This window comes from Solanum tuberosum, unplaced genomic scaffold (genome assembly GCF_000226075.1).
Source record: "Solanum tuberosum cultivar DM 1-3 516 R44 unplaced genomic scaffold, SolTub_3.0 scf00134, whole genome shotgun sequence".
In the NCBI taxonomy this organism is placed as follows: domain Eukaryota; kingdom Viridiplantae; phylum Streptophyta; class Magnoliopsida; order Solanales; family Solanaceae; genus Solanum; species Solanum tuberosum.
In genome coordinates this window covers 444,014-469,614 of record NW_006239062.1, presented here as the reverse complement: position 1 = coordinate 469,614, position 25,601 = coordinate 444,014, and the positions used below count along the sequence as shown (strand labels likewise).

The 25,601-nt window shown below is 34.5% G+C and overlaps 1 protein-coding gene across 2 annotated transcripts; it reads left to right on the top strand.

Annotated features, from left to right (window-relative positions):
• The first annotated feature begins 3,390 nt into the window (after nt 1-3,390).
• On the top strand, nt 3,391-24,035 carry LOC102602847 (monofunctional glycosyltransferase-like). Of its 2 annotated transcripts, none has more exons than XM_015310685.1 (6): nt 3,391-3,926; nt 18,140-18,265; nt 18,597-18,748; nt 18,892-19,051; nt 19,477-19,663; nt 23,671-24,035. In XM_015310685.1, exons 1-6 carry the CDS (start codon nt 3,426-3,428, stop codon nt 23,676-23,678), a joined length of 1,134 nt encoding a protein of 377 aa, XP_015166171.1. In that variant the 5' UTR covers nt 3,391-3,425; the 3' UTR covers nt 23,679-24,035. The 2 variants fall into 2 exon arrangements, with proteins under 2 accessions (XP_015166171.1, XP_006351925.2); XM_006351863.2 differs by having other exon boundaries at nt 23,501-24,035.
• The last annotated feature ends 1,566 nt before the right edge of the window (nt 24,036-25,601 follow it).

Below are 25,601 nucleotides of genomic sequence, written 5' to 3'. Positions count from 1 at the left end.
AATAGGGATAGATTGTAATTTCATATTAAAACTATGTGATTCCTAAAATTTATACTTTAAAATATATTTTTTTGGAGGGCCAAAGACTTCACCTTTTCAATTATAGAGAAAAATAATTAGTTCTATAGAAGAACATAAAAAGGAAGAGAAGTTACAATTTTTTTTTAGTCATATCATGAATTTTGAGTGAATAAAAGATAGAAGCTTAACCCATTTGGCTAATCCATATTTTACCCATATTTTTATGGGTTGAATATAGATATCAACCCATGTTTTACCTATGTAAAAAGTCACTCACCCAACCCATTAAAATATGAATGGATTGGGAGGGCTATCATAATATGGGCTCATTTTGCCGGCACTATGGGAGGATGAAGAAGTTGATCAGATGATCATCAATGAAGATTTGCAATATATTGTAATTGATGATTTTACATACAATGCAAAATCTGAGATTAATACCAAAATAGTACTGCGAGTTGAAAGGAGATACAAAAAGAAGAAGTTTTAGTAAAACAAAGACAAAGAAACTATAGAAGGGGGAGGCAAAATAAGAGTCCGGAACCTAAAGGGCAAAAAAGATTGTCAAAAATTCCAAAAGGGCATATCACTTTTTTTTCTAACCAAAAGGTCCTCTGACAAAATGACAAAATCGCTGCCCTAGCAGCGATTTCGTCTAAAAAAAAAAAATTCTTTTTTTTTATTAAAAATCGCTGTCACAGCAGCGATTTTGTAAAAAAAATTAAAAAAATTTATTTTTTATTAAAAATCGTTGCCATTGTAAATTTTTTTATTTTTATTTTTTTGCTGTGGCAGCGATTTTAAGTCAGAATTATTTTTTTCCATACACATCGCTGCAGGGGCAGCGTTTTTCATGCCGAGTGCTATTATTTTCATGCCTATTATTACTAATTAATAATATAAAAATGATAAACAAGACGAGAGTATACTCAATAAAATTGTGAGCATGAGGAAAATTGAATTATATATCATTAAATAATAATAAAAGAATATTAAATTCAAAAAAACTTTTTTTTTTAAATTCTTAACCAAATTCGCTGCTATAGCAGCGATTTTTGAAGAAAAAAAAGTTATTTTTTTTTTTGAGAAAATATGCAGCGATTTTTATTTTTGTTTTGTCATAAGCCCTTTTGGTTAATTTTTTTTTGATGTGCCGTTTTAGTTTTTTTAAAGAAAAAAGCAGCGATTTTTAATAAAAAAATCGTTGCCCTTTTGGTTAGAATAAAAAGTGATGTCCCCTTTAGGAATTTTTGACAATTTTTTTTGCCCTTTAGGCTCCGGACTCGGCAAAATAATATATACTCCCTCTGTCCCAATTTATATGACACCTTTTATTATTTGAAAGTCAAACAGTTTAAGTTTGATAAAAAATTTGCGCATGAAATCTTCAATTTTTTTGAAATGAAATTTATATATTTGTAAACTACGTAAAAATACTATGAGTCACAATAATTGATAATTCAAAATGTTTAAAAGATCTATGAAAAATTTACGGTCAAAGATAGACTTGTTTGAATCTTGAAATCCGAAAGGTAACATATAAAATGGGACGGAGGGAGTACAAACATGGAACTACATAAAAACACATTGAACATGGGAATCATATATATATATATATATACTATAGAGTATTTCTTTCTCTGAGTGGAGAGCATGAAAATTCAAGATTTGTAAAATTTTTCTCCAAGACTTAACATGACAAAGATTTTATTATAAGAACTCTAACCAAGAAGGTTAAAAGTGAATTAATGCATATAGAGGTAATCAAGAAGAGAGTTCCTATATTCATGAGATTTAATTAGTGTATGCAACCACAAAGGAGACTGGAGAAAAATCAAATAGAAACTGAAGTACTAACAATATTCGAAGCATGCATATAGAATAGCCATGAGAAAGAGCTTAATTAAACAAGAACCATTCAAACTGACTCATTAATTTTGAAAAATAATGTCTTAAAAAGGAATCGAAAAACTCATTAACTGGATAGATTAGATTCAACAGATTATGAAGAAACATATATATCAAATACTAACTCATATATTTTGAGCTAGGAAAACAAATTAGTAGACCATTTGGAAAAACAACTGATTTGCATAGAAGGTACCAAAAGAGAAAAGTGATTATTTAGAAAAGTGAGTAAACGTTGTTTTTGTATCAATAAAATCACTTAACTTAAAGTTGTTATGCTAAAAAATTACTCAACTATATTTATCATTAAAATAAATTTGATATAATAAAATAAAATATTTTTTATGATTATAATAAATAAATAAAATTATAATCTATTTATTATCTAACCCCTACAAATAGGTTCATCTAAAGATTAATACCCTATTATAAAAAGCTATTTCAATCCATGTGTTTGCAATTCTTAGTAGAAAACTCTACAAAAACAAGGTGATAATAACAATATGATCTACTCAAGTAGTTAAGCATAAACATGCAGAACATTATTTTAAACTACACCTGCAATTTCAATTTGACATCCTTTTAACATCATTATTTGCTAATAATTATGTTAATATTGTAGAGAGAATTTAGTAGAAAGTACTAATTAAGTAACTTTACAGATTTTATAATTTTATTTATTTGTGGGATTCATAATTACATAGCATTAAAAAATATTTTATTTTGCCATATCAAATTTATTTTAATGATAAATGTAGTTGAATGATTTTTGAAGATAAAAACTTTAAATCGTGTGATTTTATTGATACAAAAACAAAGTACAATGACTTTGTTAGATAATTTCTCATAGTGCAGAAGTGTTGAAAACTGAATTGTAATCGATAAGCCAATCACAAAATTGACTTATTGGTATTGTGTTATCGAATAAACAATTGGGGAACGGATTAAATTTTTTATAATTAATGGCTTATTGGTGTGGGGACAAATTATTCAATTTCCTTATCGGGTAAACCATTAACCCGTTAAGGGTTACCATACTTACATTTTTATTCTAGTTATATTAGCCTCATTAATATTTTATCATAATATGTAAGAGTAATTATACATTTTTCCTTTGTTAGTCCTAACTCCTAAAGGCTAAAGCCGTAAAACCATGAAAACTTATTTACTTTTCTATAATTATCTAGTGTTTTCTTTAAAGAATTGATCTTGTTACGGCTTAAAAATCATTCTTTTTGTAAGGTGCATTCATCGGAAAAAAAGGGTACTATAAAAATTAAAGGTTGCACCGATACACCGCCTGCCAATCAATATCTTATAGGTTGGCTAACAATTCTTTTTAAAATTTTGTTAAGTGACAAATAAATTTAACTAAAGTGATTGTGCAAGAGGAAATTCAAAAATTGAATAAAGTAAAATAACTTTTAAAAAAAAATAAGTGAAAAATTGTCATGACTTCAGTCTAGTCTGTTTCGCCTTTGAATCTCTGTTAGAAGATGACTTCACTGGCCATCCCCAATCAATGGACAGTCATGGCGGAACACAATAATCAAACACTCACCATGAATGTACATTCTGTGAGAGCATTCAAGAAAATCAACCCATTAATCCACTTCCCTAAAATCTCTCTTTACAACCATCACTCACATTTTCAACTTTGCTTCTCGCAATCTTCCTACAATAGTACTCACCAAAATCCCCATTCATTTGTGACAAAAGGTTTCATTCTTATGATCTTCTCATTCGCTCTTCTTTCCCTTCGTATAATTTCCACTATTCTTCTTCCTGAGTTTCCTCAAAGATGGAGTCGACTTATCGCATTCTCTAAACAAGCTGAGTCGGAGGTGATGAGTAGTTGTCCACAGCATTTGATTCGAGCTGTGGTTGCCTATGAGGATAGACGATTCTTTCGCCATTTTGGCGTCGACCCAGTTGGCATTGCTCGTGCTGTTTTGTCACTCTCGTCTCGTGGTGGCGGAAGCACCATTACCCAACAGGTATGAGTATGCAGATAAGGTGTTTGTTTTTATGTCTCAATGATGAATGATCCTTCCGAAGTTTTGTATAGTTGATTGAGTTTTAAACAACCGGGCCAGAATAACCTCTATGGATAATACTCACTTCTTTTTATTTTATGTGGCATCCTTTGTCTTGATACATTATTTTAAGGAAAAAAAAGAAATTTTTTAGTTTTAAACGATCTTAGATATTTATATGATTCTATCAAAAATGAGAATTTTAAAATAGTTTTTCTTAATTATAGTAAGTTGACATTTTTTTGTGACGAACTAAAAAGAAAAGAGTGTCACATGAAATGGGATGGAGAGAGTATTCATTTTTGGGCATTCACTGCAGTTAAATATTACTTCCTTGGTTCACTTTTTCACTTTTCGAGAGTCTTAATTTTGTTTGATATTTTTAGATGTTTCTTTTTTATTATATTAGTATGGGAAAGATTGCAACCTATACTAGTATTTTTTGTATAGTTTTCAAACATCTAAATTTAAAATATTTAATAAATAAATTCAATTTAGGTTTGAAGACCAAATGTGATAAGTAAAAGTGAACGGAGTGAGTAAGTTTAGAGTACCTTCTGTCTTCAGAAAAGAGAAAGCCAGAACTCTTTCTTTATTTTCTTTTGTTTTAGTGGGATTGAGGCTAGGATAGCTAAAGCTGACAAAGTAAATTAGCAGTGAAACTTTCATTTACTTTAATTATGGGTATGATTCTTTTATCAGTTCAGATAATTTAGTGGGTTGTTATTAAGGTTAGACATGCTAAATTTAGAAGTAGATTATTTTAGAGAAGAAATGAGCTGTCAGAAAAGTCAGAAATATGCGCAAGTGTATGATGGGTCTCACTAAAGACTTAATTTAGGTAACAGTTGCTGTCAGGACAATAATCTTCAATAAATTAATCATTGAACTATCACTCTATGTATACTACAATTGGTCAGAAGGATTACATGTCACACTTTGTGTTATTTCTTTAGAGTTGTGGGAAACCACCACTCTTATTTATTAATCTAAAAAAAATGGTATTGTCACCTCAAGTGAATATAAAATTTAAAGTAAACGATACCTTTTATTTGAATAATGACTTTAGAGAATATATTATGAGGTCATGGTTCATGAGTGTTCAATATTCTTATACTATTAATAACCATGGATTCAGGCGGTAATGCCACATAGACGCTGGAAATGTCATATTTTACGCCCTCAGTTGTTGCTATCACCTAATGTGATGGTATATCTCTACTTGGTCGCCAATCAATATCAAGTTGGTGTAAACAGAGCTAATTCATGTAGTCAACTATAAGCATTAGAGGAAAGAATGAAAAAGCAAACGCTGAAAGCAATAGTACACCAATTCCAGCCTCATCTATACAATTTCCAGCCAAACTGTTTTTGTTCTATCTTTCATCATTACTCTATATGGAGTTCATCTTATTCTTTCTCATTTTATCTTTGTCCAGTATTCCTGTCTTTGGTTTTTTATCAAAAGAATTTGTCTATCCCAACTTTACTGCTTCCAATTTCCAATTTGTCGATAGCACCGGAAGTTTCTTGGTTTCTCGCAATGGAACATTCAAAGCTTCTATCTTCAATCCCGGTCCTGAACAAGTTAATTTCTATTTGTGTGTTATCCATGCTGAATCCAATACCATTATCTGGTCTGCAAATGGTGATGCACCTATTTCAACTTCAGGAATTATGAGGTTGACCAAGAAGGGTATTGGTATTACTGAAAAAGATGGCAGTTTTAAGTGGTCAACTCCACCATTAAAGTTAGCAGTATACGCGATGCAGCTAACTGAGACTGGAAATCTCCTTCTCCTTGATCAGTTTAATGGGACACTTTGGCAAAGCTTTGATCATCCGACAGATACAATTGTAATTGGACAGAAGTTGCGTGTTGGCATGATGCTTTCAAGTGCAATAGCAGGCGATGACTTGTCAAAGGGTCATTACAGGCTTTCTTTGTCTGCTTCCGATGCTATGTTACAGTGGCAAGGTCTGACATACTGGAAATTGTCCATGGAAACCAAAGCTTATACTAATTCAAATTATGCAGTGGAATACATGTCTGTCAATCAAACAGGTCTTTATCTTTTTGGTCAAGGTGGTTCTGTAGTTGTGATAATGGTGAACTTGTTACAATCCACTTTTAGAATTGCCAAATTGGATGGTTCAGGTCAGTTGATCGTTATTAGTTTTGTTGGCTCTGACATCAAACGAGATTTTGCTGGGCCAGTGGATGGGTGTAGAGTACCTTATGTTTGCGGAGGGCTTGGTGTATGCACCTCTGATGTATTATCAGATAATCCTAAATGTTCCTGTCCTGCTAACTTCAATCTTGGATCACATGATTCAAGCAGCTGTGTGCCTAGTGATAGTTCCTATTCTTTGCCAGTTTCTTGTAATTCCACCAACCACAGTAATCTGTCGAATTCTTCCTCCATGTCGTACATAGGACTTGGCTTTGGTATGGACTACTTCACTACTGATTTTACCAAGCCCTTCAGGGATGGGGTAAATTTGTCCCTTTGTCAAAATTTCTGCTCAGTAGACTGTTCATGCTTGGGGATATTTTATGCAAACTCGTCTGGTTCTTGTTACAAACTTGAAGATGAAATAGGGTCAATTATGTTAAGGACTAGTAGAAATGATGATCTGTTGGGATTTGTTAAGACCCTGGTTGGAGTTTCAACAACCTTAGGAAACAATGATAATTTTGATCAGGAAGCTGCAGACTTTCCTTTAGTTGCAACAGTGATCTTACCTTTCACAGGAATCTTCCTACTCATGGCGCTGGGTTTCATTATGTGGAGAAGATCTAGACCCCAAAGAATGGGAAAGATAGAGTCGAAAAAAAGCCAACCCAGTTCTCCTTCTTCAGAGGATCTGGATGCCTTCTCCATCCCAGGATTACCTGTACGGTTTGAGTACAAACAGCTTAAGGCTGCAACTGATAATTTCAAGACTCAGATCGGCACAGGAGGCTTTGGTGCTGTATATAAGGGTGTGCTCCCTGACAACACTCTGGTTGCAGTAAAGAAGATAATAAATTTAGGCATTCAAGGGCAGAGAGACTTTTGTACTGAGATTGCAATCATTGGCAATATTCACCACATAAACTTGGTCAAGTTGAAAGGTTTCTGTGCTCAAGAGAGACAACGCCTATTGGTTTATGAATATATGAACCGTGGATCGCTTGATCGCACTCTTTTTGGTCATGTACCTGTATTGGAATGGCAAGAACGGGTTGAAATAGCTATTGGTTCTGCCCGCGGACTTGCATACTTGCACAGTGGCTGTGAACAAAAGATTGTTCACTGTGATGTGAAGCCAGAGAACATTCTCTTGCACGATAATTTTCAGGTGAAAATATCTGATTTTGGCCTCTCCAAGCTGCTGAATCGTGAAGAATCCAGTCTATTCACAACAATGAGGGGGACTCGTGGCTACCTTGCTCCTGAATGGCTCACAAGTTCTGCAATCTCAGACAAAACGGATGTGTATAGCTTTGGAATGGTACTCCTTGAAATTGTAAGTGGAAGAAAAAACTGCTCTTTAAGAACACAAAGTCACAGCCTTGATGATAGTGCTACTGGAGATCACTCATCATCTTCATCTGCACAGGGACTTGTTTATTTCCCTTTATTTGCATTAGAGATGCATGAGCAAGGAAGGTACCTTGAACTTGCTGACCCAAAACTTGAAGGGCGGGTCAGTGGTGGAGATATTGAGAAGTTTGTGCGGATAGCATTGTGCTGTGTCCATGAGGAGCCATGTCTCAGGCCAACTATGGTTAGTGTTGTTAGCATGTTAGAGGGAGAGATACCACCGACTGCGCCAAGAATGGAATCTCTAAACTTTTTACGCTTCTATGGGCGACGGTTTTCAGAGGCATCAAACATGGAAGAAACTGGAGGCCAGATAGATGCCATGTTATATCCGCAGGCAAATACTTCTCATACAACCTCTCGGAGCGTCTCTAATGCTTACTTCTCTTATATTTCGTCCCAACAGATCTCTGGTCCAAGATAAAGTTTAGTTGGTGCTACTTGATTCTATAGAAGTGGAGTGCAGATAATTGTAAATTGTAGTCCAAATGTATATTAGGTTACTCATGAAGAAACATGAAAGTTGAATTTCTAAAAAGGGAATTCATTCCATTCTTAACTCTTGGTTCAATCTTGTTTAAATACAACAAATGTGTTTGATGTCTGTGTCCGGTAAATGGTGCAAGACAGTCTTTAATCTCAATAACTGTTCAGGTTTGAAAGTTGTAATTTAATGGAAAATGTTATCTTATTGCAGTAGGTTAGCAGGGAATATATACAATACATTAGGTGCTAATTAAGGAAAGAAATTAAGATTGATTCCTATGTATCAACAATGATTCCTATAAATCTGCTACATTAAATATAGCTATGTATATTACTAGATTTAAGTCTATATACATTCTAAGTGAATAAATACAATACATAAGGTGCTAACTAAGGAAAGAAATAAAGAGTGATTCCTACAGATCTGCAGTGATCCCTATAAATCTGTTGCCTATATATAGCTATGTATATTACTAAGATTTAAGTCTATATACATTCTATAACACTCCCCCTCAAGCTGGAGCATATATATTGATCATGCCCAGCTTGTTACAAAGATAATCAACTCGAGTTCCATTCAATGCCTTTGTGAGTAAATCAGCTATTTGCTCTCCAGTCTTCACGTAGCCAGTGGAAATCAAGTTTTCCTAAATCTTCTCACGAATAAAATGACAATCAACCTCAATATGTTTAGTTCTTTCATGATACACTGGATTTGAGGCAATATGCAAGACAACTTGATTATCACACCAAAGTTTTGCTGGTGTATGATGATCCAACCCAATTTCAGTTAGAAGATGATGTATCTGCATAATCTCACACGTAGACTGTGACATAGCTCTGTACTTAGATTTTGCACTAGATCTAGATACAACACTTCGCTTCTTACTTCTCCATGAAACTAGGTTCCCTCTAACAAAGACACAATAGCCTGTGGTCGATCTCCTATCAATTTTGGATCCGGGATAGTCAGCATCTGCAAAACACTCAACACGAGTATGACCATGATTGCTATACATATCCCAAGTCCAGGGGCTCCTTTCAAGTAACATAAAATCTGCTCCAAAGCTGCCCAATGTTTGACTGTAGCTGAGGACATAAACTGGTTGACAACACTTACTGCAAAAGCAATGTCTGGACGAGTCACACTGAGGTAGTTTAACTTCCCAACTAACCTCCTATATCTCTCGGGATCATCAAAGAGGTCGCAGTCATCTTTCATAAGCTGCACATTGGAACCATTGGAGTACTGCAAGGTTTAGCTGCTAACTTTTCGGTGTCTGCAAGAAGATCAGGAATGTACTTTCTCTGAGACAACAGAATTCTCTTCTTGTTTCTATTCACCTCTATACCCAAAAAGTATTTCAACTGACCCAAGTCTTTCGTATGAAACCTAGTATGCAGGAAAGATTTGAGGGAAGAGATCCCCGCATAATCACTTCCTGTGATGACAATGTCATCAACCATGGCATGAGATAGGCGGCGGAGAAATTTCCGATAGCGAATTACTTGACTCGATGGATGGAGGGAGAGCCCTCCAACTCAAGCACGAAATCAATGTTGAGTCAGGATAGTGCCAACTGCTGATTGTCGGTAGAAGACTGAGTGATCATATTTGCTCATTTTTATCCCAAACTCCAGGACTACCTCGCTGAACTTCCCAAACCAAGATCGCGGACTCTGTTTCAAGCCATACAAGGACTTCTTCAAATAACACACTCTCCCATACTCCCCCTGAGCAACAAAACCAGGTGGTTGCTCCATATATACTTCCTCTTGAAGATCACCATGAAGGAATGCATTTTTGATATCCAACTGATGTAAAGACCAATTCTCAGAAGCAGCTAGAAAAATGAACAAGCGGACGGAAGTAAGTTTGGCAATTGGAGAGAAAGTGTCTGAATAATCCACCCCATAAGTCTGAGCATACCCTTTGGCCACAAGCCTGGCCTTAAAGTCTTGCCACAGAACCATCTGGATTTACTTTAACCGTGAACACCCACTTACATTCCACTGGTTTCTTCCCACTAGGTAAATCCACCAAATCCCACGTGTGATTTTCCTCTAAGGCATGTATTTCCTCAAGCATCGCATCATACCATCCAGGATGATTCAAAGCTTTCTTCATTGTTTTGGGTACAGAGATAGAGTCTAAAGAAGCAACCAAGGAGCCGGTGAAGAACATTTGATAACAAAGGAGCCGGTGCAAAACATGTATCACCGATCGCTCGTCTTCTCAAATAAACTTGAACAATTGGCGGTCTTGCCGGAGTAGAAGATGTAGGCCCAGTAGTCAAATGGTGTTCAATAGGGGAACTAAGAGATTGAAGGACATCATCTGATTGTTTTGTCACAACACGAGTAACTTGATAGACTAACCACTCATCTTCTTCCCACTGAGTTGTCGAACTGGGAGGTGCATAGAAGAATGGCGTTGTCTCTGAAAATACCACATCATTTGACACCAAATATTTACCAAGCTCAGTAGAATAGCATCGATACCCCTTCTGAAGGCGAGAATAACCCAAGAAAACACACTTTAATGCTTTAGGGTCCAACTTGGTAACAGATGGCCGAACCTCTCGAACATAACATGTGCTTCCAAACACCTTAGGCTCCACTGGAAATAGTGACTTGTTTGGAAAAAGAACATTGTAAGGCACATTACCAACAAGAACAGTCGATGGCATGTGATTAATCAAAAAACAAGTTGTAGAGACTGCATCGGCCCAAAATTGTTTAGGGACCTTCATTTGGAACAAAAATGCTCGAGCTATCTTAAGAAGATGCCTATTCTTTCTCTCGGCAACTCCATTTTGAGAGGGTGTATCAACACATGAACTCTGATGGAGAATACCGTGTTGTCTCATGTAGGACTGGAACAATTTTGACATATATTCTTTAGCATTATCACTCCTTAGAATACGCACCGAAGTATTGAACTGAGTTTTGACCTCAGCACAAAAGGCACAAAAGTGAGTAAACACTTCAGAACGACTCTTCATAAAATAAATCCAAGTCATTCGAGAGAAATCATCCACAAATGTGACAAAATACTTATATCCAGTTTTGGAAACAATAGGACATGGTCCCCAAACATCAGAATGAACTAACTCAAACTCAAAAACATGGTGTTTGGCAAATTGACATGACTCACAATCCACTGAAGAAATATTTTGAAATTGGGGACAAAGCTTCTTCAACGTAGGCAAAGAAGGATGTCCCAATCGACAATGTGCCTCAAATGGAGACACGACTAGAGCAGGCAGCAAATCGAGGCTCCCAATATTCATCAAGAATGTAGAGATTATCAGATACATGTCCTTTTCCAATAACTTTATTTGTCTTGAGATCTCGAAACAAACAATGATCAGGAAAGAACGAGATATAACAGTTTAGGTCTCTGGTAAGCTTACTAACAGACATCAAATTAAAGGCTAACTTTGATAGACCTAATACAAATGACAAGGTAATAGAGGATGTTGGTTTTACGGTCCCAGATACTATAATATTACAGTGTGAACCATCAGCAACCGTCACAGGAGAGAGTGCTCCATGTGATCGAAAGCCAGAGTATATATTAGGATTACCTGTCATGTGATCGGTGGCACCTGAATCGATCACCTATTTATTCGAAGAGGATATAAGACATGCTTTTCCTGACTCAACAAGGGTAGTAACTGAAACATATTTCTTTTGTAAGTTTTGATATTGTGAGAATTTTGCAAACTCTTCTGCTGAAACCAAAATTCTTTTATCCGAAGATATAGGAGTCACAATTTCAGTCATTTTCTCCAAATAGTTTAGTAGCATATGAACTCATCAACAACAAGTATAACCAGAAGCATGTACGTCAGTTCGTGACCCCACAAACACAGATGAACAGAGTCAAATGATTTTATCAACCAAGAAACCAATTGTCGACGCAGAATAAAGAAATTGACTACTTGACCAGTAGATTAGAGCAAGCAGTGAACAATAAAATACCCAAATAAGTAGTTCAGAAAAAGATATTCTGAACCAGCAGTTTATCCACACAACACCAATTATCTGAACTGAAGTAGGAGCTAGCAGCCACGGAACCACAAATCACAAACCAGATTCAATGTCGCAGAACAGAAACAAATCTGGAATTGAAGAACAGACTTTACAAATCGTGTTTTAACACCCGAACAGACCTGAGATTCGCCAGAAATGACGAGCCGACGCCGGAAATTCAAAGCTCAATCAATTCAGCCAGAAAATGCACCTTCACGTGCTGCTGCTTGATGAATAGGCGAACTGTACGAGTAGTGTGTGACAGTCACTGGCTTCACACCCAGATGCTAGAGAAGACTGGTTTGGCCGGAAAATATACTCCACCTCCTTCTGTGGTGGCGGTGACACAGACTGACCACTCTAAATCAGTGGATTAGCAATCCAAACTTCTTCCGTAACACAGCCAAAATGACACGAGCCAATAGGCACTGATACCATGTAATTTAATAGAAAATGTTATCTTATTGCAGTAGGTTAGCAGGGAATATATACAATACATTAGGTGCTAACTAAGGAAAGAAATTAAGATGGATTCCCATGAATCAACAGTGATTCCTATAAATCTGCTACCTAAATATAGCTATGTCTATTTCTAGATTTAAGTCTATATACATTATATAACAATACTGCATATACTAAAACCAAGATGTTTTAGTGGGAGAATTTTATAGAATGGCATGGAGGATGCTATGTCTGGGCTAATATTAAGTACTCAAAAGTAAGAGTAACTTGGTTTTATGTTGAGGTTTGTTTGACTTGCAGATTATCTTTGGTAAAAAAGAAGCAACAGGAGATTTGGGTGTGGAACATCTAAAACTTGACAGCCATTCAAATGAGACCTAGAATTCTATATCGGCTTTGAGGTCCTTCAACAATAGCTTTTTCTAGTTTTAGTAGTGAGAGATAGGTGGTCCTAAGAGTGAGAGATGAGCTTCACCTTCATGATATTCTGATTTCTTCCATTGAAAATAGATAGCACCTTCTTATGACTTCCTCGTTCAATGTAGAAATGTGTATTTCATCCTGACACCTCCACTACGATCATCTCTTTTCCCTTCGCCCACCCTCCAACCCCAGTAATTAGAAAAAAGATCTTGCTTTATGAGGTATGTATTATTCTTCCTTTCTATGTGGAAAATGCCTCACAATATAACAATTCAATAACCCAATCTCTTAGTTAAATAAGGACTAAGTGGAGATTACTGCTGCTAAGAGCTTACTCTAGATTTGTTGCACAAATATCATTTCCCTTTTTCTTTTTTATAGAACACAGAGGGTACTTTCCTTCCAACTTTCCCTATCTGAATCTCATCTGGTGCACTTGCAGGAAATCCAACTTGTTAGAATAGGAGTAGGAACAACAAAAATATATACAATCGTACTTAAAATAGGAATAGGAATAGGAATAATAAATAGAATCCTACTTGGAAAAAGATTGTAATGTAATGTCCTAGTTGGAAAAGGAGTCTAATGTAGTGTATATAAAGAGAGTCTCAATGTAATAATGTAGATACACAAATTCAATAATATTTTTTCTTCAATATTTCTCACATAGTATCAGAGCTTCTAAGACCCTAATAGAGAATAATAATTGTGAGAAATATAGGAAAAAAATATTATTGAATTGTTGTTTCTACATTATTACGTTGAGACCCTATTTATTGACACTACAATACAATCCTTTACCAAGTAGGATACTATTTTCTATTCCAATTTCTATTTCTATTCCTATTCTATTCTAAATAGGATTGTATAAACCTATTCCTATTCTACTAGGATTGTATAAACTTATTCTTATTCTACTAGGATTGTATAAACCTATTCTTATTCTAATAGGATTGTATAAACCTATTCATATTCTAACACTCCCCCTCAAGCTAGTGCATACAATTCATGTACCTAGCTTGTTACAAATGTAATTAATACGAGGACTGATGAGGGGCTTGGTGAGATATCTGCAAGTTGATCAGTCAACTGCACAAAATTGGCAGTCAATCTCAATGTGCTTAATCTTCTCATGAAATACTGAATTTGATGCATAATGTCGATAAAACACAAAAGTGATAAAATTACAGTGTTGAACTTCCCAAACCAAACTTGCAAAGACTGTTTCAGACCATAGAGTGACTCACATAATCGACATACAAGGCTACTAAAACTCCCCCCGAGCAACAAAGTACTCAAAATACTGTATAAAGTATATGGATCATGTTGGAATCAATAGATGAGTCGATATTAAGCAAGAAAGTCACCGAAAAATTGGCCGGAACATGCTTATACGCCGGAGTATTAGATTTGATGGCTGAAAGTGGTCACAATCTAAGAAATAAAATTTTATGGGTAGGGTTAGAATGATGGCACGTCCCAACTAAAAAATAGAAATTATATAGGATAGTTCAAATTGATGGAACGACCCCATTGAAAAGAGAAATAATATGGGTAGGGTCGGAATGATGGCACGACCCTACTAGAAAAGAAAAATTATATGGGTAAGGTTGAAATGATGGCACAACCCTACGCAAATCAGATTTGAGGAGTCACCGGAAAGACGAATGGAACTATGCAAATCAAATTTGAGGAGTACATGATGCTATGCAACTCAGATATGAGAAAATAGTTCAGAAAAATCTACGGTACTACACAAATTAAATATGAAAAGTAGTTCGGAGAGATGCATGGTGCTACGCAAATCAGATATGCAAAAAAAGATAGTCACTGGAAGTATGTCACGGTGTACTACACAAATTATATATGAAAAAGTAGTCACTGGAATGATGGCACAATGCTACACAAATTAAATATGAAAAAGTAGTCACCGGAAAGATGGGACGGTGCTATAAGAATTAGATATAAGAAAGTAATCACCGGAATGATGGCACGGTGCTACACAAATTAGATATGAGAAAATAGTCACATGAAAGATACATGGTGACCCAACTTTTGCTAACATAATCATTGGCCAGACGGGCAGCATATATGGGTGCCACCCACCGGCAGCAGAATCTCTTTGATATTCTACCAAGATCGTAGAGGCTCTGATACCATGTGAGAAATATAGGAGAAAAATATTATTGAATTGTTGTTGTTTCTACATTATTACATTGAGACCCTATTTATAGATACTACAATACAATCATTTACCAAGTAAGATACTATTTTCTATTTCTATTTCTATTCCTATACTATTCTAAATAGGATTGTATAAACCTATTCCTATTCTACTAGGTTTGTATAAACCTATTTTTTATTCTAATAGGATTGTATAAACCTATTCATATTCTAACAATAATAATAAAAAAGCTTCAATAGTTGGTAGGTGGTTGTTACTCATATATCTGCCTGTCTGGACGATGATTATGTTAGCAAAAGTTGGGGCAATACTATATGCATGAAAAATAATCATGTTGAGAATGGCTGATTTGAGTAGCATTCGAGACAAAGAAAGTAGCACCCCAAATCTTTTCGGTGACTACTTTCTCATATTTGATTTATGTAGCACCGAACCAATTTTCCGGTGACTACTTTCTCATATTCGATTTGCATAGCACCATGCATCTTTCCGGTGGTTACTTTCCCATATTTAATTTGTGTAGCACCGTGCCAATTTTCAAGTGACTACTTTCTCATATCCGATTTGCGTAGCACCGTGCATCTTTCTGGTGACTATTTTTTCATATTCGATTTGTATAGCACTATGCATCTTTTTGGTGGCTACTTTCTCATATCCGATTTGTGTAGCACCATGCATCTTTCCGGTGACTATTTTTTCATATTTTATTTGTGTAGAACCATGCATCTTTCCAGTGACTACTTTTCCATTTTTATTTGTTTAGCATAGCACCATGTATCTTTCCGGACTACTTTCTCATATTTGGGTTGCGTAGCACTATGCGTTTTTCTGGTTACTCCTCACATCTGATTTGCGTAGTTTCGTACATCTTTTCGATGACTCAGATGTGACTTACGTAGTTTCAATTTTCGACAATGTTGTGCAAAATCCAACACCACCTCAAGGTCCAACAAACTCCGGCTACCAAAGCCCAACCTGCGTCGCCGATCACAGATCCCTCATGCGCAGCTAGATCTAGGATTTCAGAGACCGTGTTAGTGTGTGAGTCTGTACTGCCAGTCTTCAACAACTTTCTTGTTCAATATCGACTAATCTCTTGACTTCGAGAGGATCCATATATTTTGTATGAGATTTCGAGCACTTTCCAGCAGTTGTTGCATTGTTTCTAGCAGATTTGAGTTTTCTAACAGTGTTTTCTCTTTGTTTAAAATTTACTTTTGCCCAAAAAAAAAGGTATACTCAAATATTTGGGTGGGATGGATTACAGTAATACTTTCTCTACCGTGATTAAAATAGCATATGTCTGTCTTTTTCTATCTATGGTTGTCGTTCGCTATTGGCCTTTTAATCAGTTGGACGTTAAGAATGTTTTTCTCCACGATGATCTTGAGGAAGAAGTCTATATGGAGCAACTACCTGATTTTGTTGCTCATGGGGAGTCTATTAGCCTTGTTTGTCGATTGTGCAGGTCACTTGATGGTTTGAAATAGTCTCGAGCTTGGTTTGGGAAGTTCTGCACAATAATTTAGGAATTTGGCATGACTCGTAGGTAGTGGAGTTGATCACTCTGTGTTTTATCGACATTATGCATCAAATCCAGTATTTCATGAGAGGACTAAACACATTGAGATTGATTGTCACTTTGTCAACGAAAAGATACTCTTAGGAGATATTGTTACAAAATTTGTAAAGTCGAGTGATCAACTTGCAGATATTTCCACCAATCCCTTTATCGGTCCTCATATCAATTACATTTGTTACAAGCTAGGTACATATGACTTGTATGCAACAAATTTGAGGAGTGTTAGAATAAGAATAGGAACAAGAATAGTATATACAATATTGTCTCAAAAAAAAGAATAGTATATACAATAATCCTACTTAGAATATAAATAGAAATAAGAATAATATATAGAATCCTACTTGGAAAGTGATTGTAATGTTGTGTTCTAGTTGTAAAAAGAGTCTAATGTGGTGTCTATAAAAAAAGTCTCAACGTAATAAGTAAATACAAAAATTCAATAATATTTCTCACACAACTATACCAGCCAAAGGAATCAAATGTGATTTTTACAGCATCCCTAATTTAACATGATTTCTCATGCTCACGAACGTGTGACAACATCTCTTGAAATTCCAATTTAAAGATCTAGCCAATTATCATGCCTTTTAAAGTTCCGATGGCTGCCAGCTTTTGTTTTTACAACTTCGAGCTGTTTGGATTGACTTTTGACTTATAAGCCATAAGTTTTTGGCTTTTGGCTTATTTTTACTATTTTAGCTTAAATTTTAAATTATCCAAACACTTCAAAAGTGCTTAAAAGCTATTTTGGCTTAAAAACACTTAAAATAAGCCAATCCAAACTGGCTCTCCATCCTTTTTTTTTCTTTTTTAAAACCAGTAAGGCTCTCCATCCTTTGTTATTAGTCAGGAATTCAAAATTTAGGTTCAGTTTGTTGAGATCATGTTTGTACCATTACTAAAGTTTCATTTATGTGGCAAATACCTCCATACCACTGAAATTCCTATTCTTTTTTGTTCTTCCTTTTCTTTCTACTTGTTGTTTACAATTTCTCCGAAATGCCTCCATTATCTGAATACGAGACACCAGAATTCCCATTTCTACTCGTTCTTTTTCCAAACTATTGTTTCCTCTTTGGTCTTAGATACATGCTAAAAGTAATATTAAGCACCAGTCTGATGAGGCCTCTTGGAGAACTAATTGTAAGTTTCATTATGGCGTAAACTGATTATTTGTTTGCTTCTCAGGTCATTATCCCTGATACTTGTGTCAATCTTAATTTTCTGTGTCTCTGCTTAAAAAATGATATTGTCTACCATGGTAAAATGTTCTTTATTTTCACTATTTACCTGCCATTTGGTTCTATTGATTGGAGGTGCAAGAGTTTGGCTTTTTGCATGTGTTATTAGACTCTTTTTCAAGTCGTGTATTTCTGTTTATTCATTGTAATCTACTTATCCTTGGCAGCTTGTCAAAATCTCATTCTTGAAGAATGAACGCACATTTTTGAGGAAAATTGTTGAGATGATTCTGGCTTTAGCACTCGAGGGAACAATCTCAAAAATGGAAATCTTGAGTGCTTATTTGTGTAAGGTCAAGTACATCTTTATTTATTGCTATCATAACTTCATTCACAAATTACTTCAGCGTCTGGAAAATAAAAGCATTTTGCCTTTGTTTCTTTCTTCGTAGTAATTTATTTTTTCATTAGATCAATTTGTTTATAGTCCAGTTGTGGAACTTGGGATGGAGATAAAACTGAGAAATGCAAATTGACCTTTCTTGGTTAAAAATCATCAACTAAATGATATTTCAACTATATTATCAAATGGATATACATTTCATGTTCGTCCCTCTATGCCTGCAATCTATTTGGTTTTCGTCTTGTAATGCGTGAATTCTAACAGTGCCTAAGGCAAAACAGATATATTGGGGACATGGTATTTGTGGTATTCAATCTGCATCAAAATTGTATTTTGGAAAGCACATATCCCTTCTTAGCTTGGGAGAATGTGCTATGCTTACAGCAATGATACCAGCGCCAGAGCTCCGGTCACCATTCAGGGACAGTAGCAGGTTGTAGCTCATAGAAACTTGTAACTTATTTTTCCCTGTTGGACGTAGCTTCTTCTGGTCCTGAGTACTTCTGGTATTCTTATGGGGTACTTCTGCATTCTATTGCTTGTCTGGAAACATAAACCTTGATGTGATATTCTCAGAGGGAAAATCTTCCAAGCTAGAGTTCTGAAAAGGATGGTGGAATTTGGATTTCTTGATGTAGAGATGGCAAGCATTGCTGTAAAACAACCTCTCAGATTCAATTCTGAAAGCCCAGATCATCCAGATGGGTCCTTGGTTATATCGTCTTTCTCTAATGAGGTAAATACAGAGTATTTTTCTTCGACATATTAAAAGAACATATCTTTCTTTCCAGTTTCGTTTCAATTCTGATCTTAAATTTTGTGCCAGTGCATTTTCCCTGTACAAAACTCAATGAGATGAATCATCTTTGTCAAATCCGTACAACAAGATCATAGTTTGTCAGCTCCTTTTCCCATAGTTCCTCAGTTGAAGATCATTTTCCATGTTACATCTATTACGTGAGATTGTTATCATGATCATTTTTACTCTTTTAGGCACCCTAAGAAAAGCATTTAACATCTGAAACTTATGAAATGTGGTAATTGGCCTAGGAATTACTAATACTTATAGCATGACAACTCCAAAGATAATTTTTACTCTGTTGGTTGAATGAACTAGCTTCTAATTTACTTTGTCTTGTTTCTGTTGAATTTATCACTTAGCATTCAAGTACCAACACAAAGTGTGATGGAGACTTATTCTCAACCATTAAGAGAGTTTGGGACTGGGAAACAGAAAGCAAAATCTGGGAAGTGAAAGAGGACATGGACAAATGGGCAACTGGTGTAAAACGATTGGGAAGCATCGATGATTCCAAATTCAAATCAAAACTTCTTTTCATTATCAGATGTAAGAGATTTCTTCCAACATTCTCTATTAATTTTTGACACGGTTGATGAGTTTCAGATTTGATTATCTCACGCTAGTTGATTAACGTAGTGTTTTGTGTGGCAGTGCTTTTGCCAAAGGTGCATTAAAGAGAAACAACAAATATTTGCCAGTGTTATTTGGTGCTCAAGCTATAAAAATTACATTCTTATTTAAAGCATTTGACCAAGTGTTTGCTCCCATTCAAAAATTCAAATTGACGATACTTAAAAAATGGTATACCCTTTAAAAGACTCTAGTTACAAATGCTGTACTTTTCTTTCTGTTCTTCTTGTCTTCCTTTGGTTCTAGGTTTTCTTTTTATATTTTTATCTTTGGTACCAAGTTGAAAGGGAAACATTTTAGTGTTTGAATATTTTGGACCAAAAAGTTTGAGTTGAAAAAGTGCTTTCGGGTGTCTACTCAACATTGTAAAACTACTTTTAAACGTTACTGCAACTCACCCAGTTCTCTCTGCTAAACAATTTGCTAATTTTTGAGTCATTGAGCTTGACGATTGAGCTTATTGAATAGAATTGATAATATGAGTCATAGCTTGAGCTTAGCACAAATTAGATTAGTGAATTTATCAACTCGTTGCGTGATATACAAATTGGTGTTATGACACATGCATAAAGATCAGTGAAAGGGCATTAGAAGAAACACCAAAAAGGTCCCAGGAGAATTCAGTGTTGGAGGGACTCTGAATAAGTTCCTCTGAAAACGTTTTCTAACTTTTGAAACATCTATGTACATACTTTAAGTGACAAAATGTCTATTAAATGGATACATGTCTTGCATTTCATTGGTTGGTGCAAGTATAGCGTGCATTTTAGTTTTCTCCAAATAGCACCGCCAGACAAGCATTTTTAATCAGGAACTGAGAATGTTGATGGTTACTTGTTATGAATTTCACCAATCACACACTCAATTCTCCATGAACACGTTCATAGATGCAGTGAAAAGGAGCTAAACAGAAATCTTAGAGAGAAAGGAAGAGAGAACATGGAAACTATCTATTCAAGCATTTTGATTCAATTACAACCGAGATGAATCATACCAGTATATATCCTAGTACAGCTATACATACTAACTAACTCTCAGTTAAGTCTGTCCACCTAACTTCAACTGCCAGCTAACCGTAGTTGTAGCGAACTTGTAATAATTCCTCAGCTTGTAAACTCTCACACTCCCCCTCAAGCTCTAGGGTGTAGAATGTTTCAAAGTCCAAGCTTTCTCAAAAGGAAATTGTGTTGAGCATATCCAAGTCTTTTAGTTAACAAATCAACCTGTTGGTCCTTGGTTAAATTCTGCCTTCCCTGATCTTTTCTCTCACAAAGTGACGATCAATTCCTATATGTTTGGTCCTTTCATGGAAAATGAGATTTGTTGTTATTTGCAAAGTAGCCTTACGATCTCAGTACACATTTACTAGAGTTACGATGTTCACCCCCAACTCTTTAAACAGGCCCAACAACCAAACAACTTCTGAAGTGGCTGTTGCAAACTCTTGTATTCTGCTTCAACAGAAATTCTTGATTCTGTGTGCTTCTTTAACTTCCATGAAATCAATGATTCACCAAACTTCACTACATAGTCAGTCATTGATGTTCTAGTGTTTGGACATGATGTACAATCTGCCTCTCAGAAACATGTCAGGTTATCTTCACCTTTGTTGCTTAGCAAAATCCTCATTCTTGGACTTTGTTTGATGTATCTCACAACTCTCAATGTTGCTTCCCAATGTGACGTCTTAGGTACTTGCATAAACCGACTGAGTGTTTACACAACAAACACTATATCTGGCCTTGTAACTGCCAAGTGTATTGATCTCCCTATCAGTCTTTGATATTCAGTGATGTCTTCTAACACTGCATAACCTCTCATCCCAGCATGTATATCATATTCAACTGAAGTGAACTTCTGATTTAGATCTATAGGAGTGGATACTGGCTTAGATCCTCCCAATCCTAAATCTGAAGCTAATTGAAGTGCATACAGTTCAACAGGATCCTTTTACTTGACATTAACACTTCTATCCCCAAGAAGTATCTCAATTCACCAAGGTCCTTCACTTTGAACTTCTGTTTCAATACCTCTTTTGTATGAACTCTTCACTATTTCCAGTAATCATCAGATCATCCACATAGATCAAAATTGCTACAAACTTCTGTCCTTGCTGCTTAGCGGATAGGGAATAATCATGCCGACTCTACTTGTATCCTGCATTTGTTAAAGCTTCACTAAGCTTGATGTTCCATTGCCTGGATGCCTGTTTAACCCATACAAGGACTTTATTAATCTGCATACATTTTGTTTCCTTCTCTTCTAAAGCCCTGAGGCAACTCCATATACACCTCATACAAATCTCCTTGCAAAAATGCATTGTATACATCCATTTGATACACACTCCAACCTCTGGTAGTAGCTAAGGTAACTCACAGTTACCATTTTGGCAACTGGTGAATGGGGTGTTCATGGTTCGGTTTGGAATTGTTTTGGGTAAAACCAAAATCAAATATAATGCATATTCATCGGTTTGGTTCACCTTTTTTTTTTTTTTAATAAAACATAATGATATATCTCTCTTTTATTTTTTCCTACAATTAGTAAAGAATTTTTCATCAGTTTCCAAGTTATATCTGTGATTAACCTTTTATTGTGGTAGCTAAAACTCTTGGATTATAGACAAAATTTCTTAATATCTATAAGCTTTAATCAAGTGAATTGTTGATGAAAAATACAAAAAAATGTATATAGGTAAATCTCATAGTTGTTTCTTTGAATAAATGAATTTGGGTTCATGACTTTCGTCTAATAAATAAGCTTAAGGTGTAAAGTTCATTAACCTATTAGAGATAAATAAAATTTTCATGCAAAAGTATACAAAGTAGTTAAAAATATTTATAAATAATAATTTTTCTCTGTTTTGTTTCCCTTTTTTTTTTTTTTTTTAATAAAACATAATGATATATCTCTCTTTTATTTTTTCCTACAATTAGTAAAGAATTTTTCATCAGTTTCCAAGTTATATCTGTGATTAACCTTTTATTGTGGTAGCTAAAACTCTTGGATTATAGACAAAATTTCTTAATATCTATAAGCTTTAATCAAGTGAATTGTTGATGAAAAATACAAAAAAATGTATATAGGTAAATCTCATAGTTGTTTCTTTGAATAAATGAATTTGGGTTCATGACTTTCGTCTAATAAATAAGCTTAAGGTGTAAAGTTCATTAACCTATTAGAGATAAATAAAATTTTCATGCAAAAGTATACAAAGTAGTTAAAAATATTTATAAATAATAATATATTGTGTATATATAATTATAAAATTTGTGTATATAAATTTATCTGTTTGATTCGATTTTTGATTTGGATCAATTTTTAACCAGTGAACACTCCTACTGGTGAGAATGTCTCATGGTAATCTGACCCTTATTTTTGGTTGTATCCTTTTGCAACTAGTCTGACCTTGAATCTGTCTACTTCCCTATTTGCTTTATACTTTATCTTGTACACCCATTGGCCATTTTGAACTTATAGCAGTTTTCCCCCTTGGAAGATGCACTATTTTCTTCCAATGCCTTTATCTCCAAACTCATGGCTTCAATCCATATTTGATCCTTAGAAGCTTCTGCATAGTTTCTGAGCTCTATAAGAGTATGAAAGACAGCCTGATAAAGGATATAGGACTATTCCATTAGCATTCTTAGTGTTGAAATAGTCTTGATGCCACAATGGCTCTTTGATATTTCTATCAGATCTTCTGACTTCAACAGAACCTGATTGAAGTGATTGACGTCCAACATTGTGTAGTTCTGCTTCACCAGATATCTCCGCAAGACAGTAACAGGTGTTGCAGTTGCACGATCATCATTTATCGGTTCAACAAGTGTCTCATCTGTACTACTCTACTTTGATATTGCAACATTCTCAATGCCAGGAATCTCATTGTTGTTTATCTGTTGCTCTTGTATGTGGTTCAGGGATGTGAAGTGACTCAAGATCATGAGAAGATACATCACTCCCATGTCATGAAATGTGAGAGGTACTCTTAATTGTGGAAAAAGGTTTGGCAAAAGGAAACACATGTTCCTTAAAAATGACATCCCTGTGATGACGACTCTCAACACACACAAGTGTACGTGATCGTCTAAGTAATACAAACTTGTGTAGTCCGGATATCGTACCCAAGGACTTGTGATTTAGCAAGAATCTAGTAAATTCTAATACTGGAATTTTAGACAAGTGTTAAAGTAACCAAAAGAAGATTTTTGATTGTTATTTATATGTACTTAAATTTAAAGACTGAAAAATAAATAAAGATTGTGATCACTATTGGAGAGAGATTCCAGGGTTACAACTTTGTCTCACATTCTTATAAAGTATTTGATTTCATAGAGTTAGTTCACTTATCTAGTTGTTGATTTTCGAGTTTAATATTATGATTATGGTTTTTCAATCATCTAATCATTTATTCAAAGTGGTCTCACACCTACATCGTTGAGGAGGGAAATGGGAAACCAATCCACACACATGTATCTATCTTCCCATTTTGTAACCAAGTTAGACGATCTAAGTAAATTCATATCCTAGCCACAAATTGATTCTTTATTTTACTCAAGTAAAGATCTTACTTCCTATATTCTTTTGTTCTATCTCATGCTTCTTCTTCCGAGTTCACAATGAAAATATAGATGTATTTAAAATTTTAATGGTAGCTAAGCATTAAAATAATAAGCTCAAACATATATAAACAACTAATATAATAGGAATATACTTTAAGAGATATGTCACATCATCTTTCTAATTCACAACTTATATATTGATTTCTAATTATTAGGACAAACATATACACAACTCTTTAATTTATCCCTAAAGGCACTCCAATTCTATCTTATCCCATTTTAACCCTCCAACTCTACTTTTCATGTATCATTTTAATATAAAATGCTGACTAAACAAATTAGTGATATATTCACCTTTTGAAGCATATGAAAGATCTTTTTAACATTAATATTCAACATTTTTAACGATTAGAATAATTTTGGCTACTTAATATAACATAAGACAAATATAAATAATATATATTAAAAATAGGTGGCTAAAAAATTGTCCCATTTTCCTAAAAGAATATCGTTTAATCATTTCGTAATACTTATAATTTTATAAACAACTAATATATTACTTATTAAATCTTTTCTTATTTGTATTAGTACGAACACTTATATTTAAAATTATTTTCACTTTACCTTATAATATATTTAGGACTTTTAAGTAAATTATAATTTTAACATTTTTTTTTCCATAAATTTGAGTCATTGAAAAAGTTAAATTTAAGATAAATACAAAAATGGTAATAAATCAAACTCTAATTATGTATGTCTGAAGTTAACTTGTATAAATAATAGGGATAAGGGTCTAAAAAATATCCCAACTTTGGTCGAATTTGCTGTTGCGATACTAAACTTTCATGAGGATCTATTACCTCCCTAGACTATTTAATACCGTATTTTTAACATATATATTTGCCCACCTGGACATAAAAAATAATGCAAAATTATAAATAGTAATGTGTCCACGTGGGCACATATATACCTTTAAAATACACTATTAAATAGTTTAGGGAGTAAAAAAATATGGTATTAAATAGTCTAGGGAGGTAATAGGTCCTCATGAAAGTTTAGTATCACAACAGCAAATCCGACCAAAGTTGAAGTATTTTTCAGACCCTTATCCCTAAATAATATGTCAAATTGCGGAAAAAATATATGATTTCATATACATTTTTTTATAATATCAATCCCATATATCTAAATTTATATCTAGAATAATCAAATTTATTCAAATTTATAAACTTTGACTTTACCTCTAATCTCAAAATCAAACTATACATGCACTTGCTTCTCGTATCCCA

What these genes read in the sequence shown, in the direction of transcription:
- LOC102602847 (XM_006351863.2), top strand. Translation starts at nt 3,426, where the DNA reads ATGACTTCACTGGCCATCCCCAATCAATGGACAGTCATGGCGGAACAC. An exon ending in CCATTCAGGGACAGTAGCAG is followed by an intron (nt 18,749 to 18,891) that starts GTTGTAGCTCAT and finishes TGATATTCTCAG; the next exon opens with AGGGAAAATCTTCCAAGCTA. An exon ending in ACTTCTTTTCATTATCAGAT is followed by an intron (nt 19,664 to 23,500) that starts GTAAGAGATTTC and finishes AACATTGTGTAG; the next exon opens with TTCTGCTTCACCAGATATCT.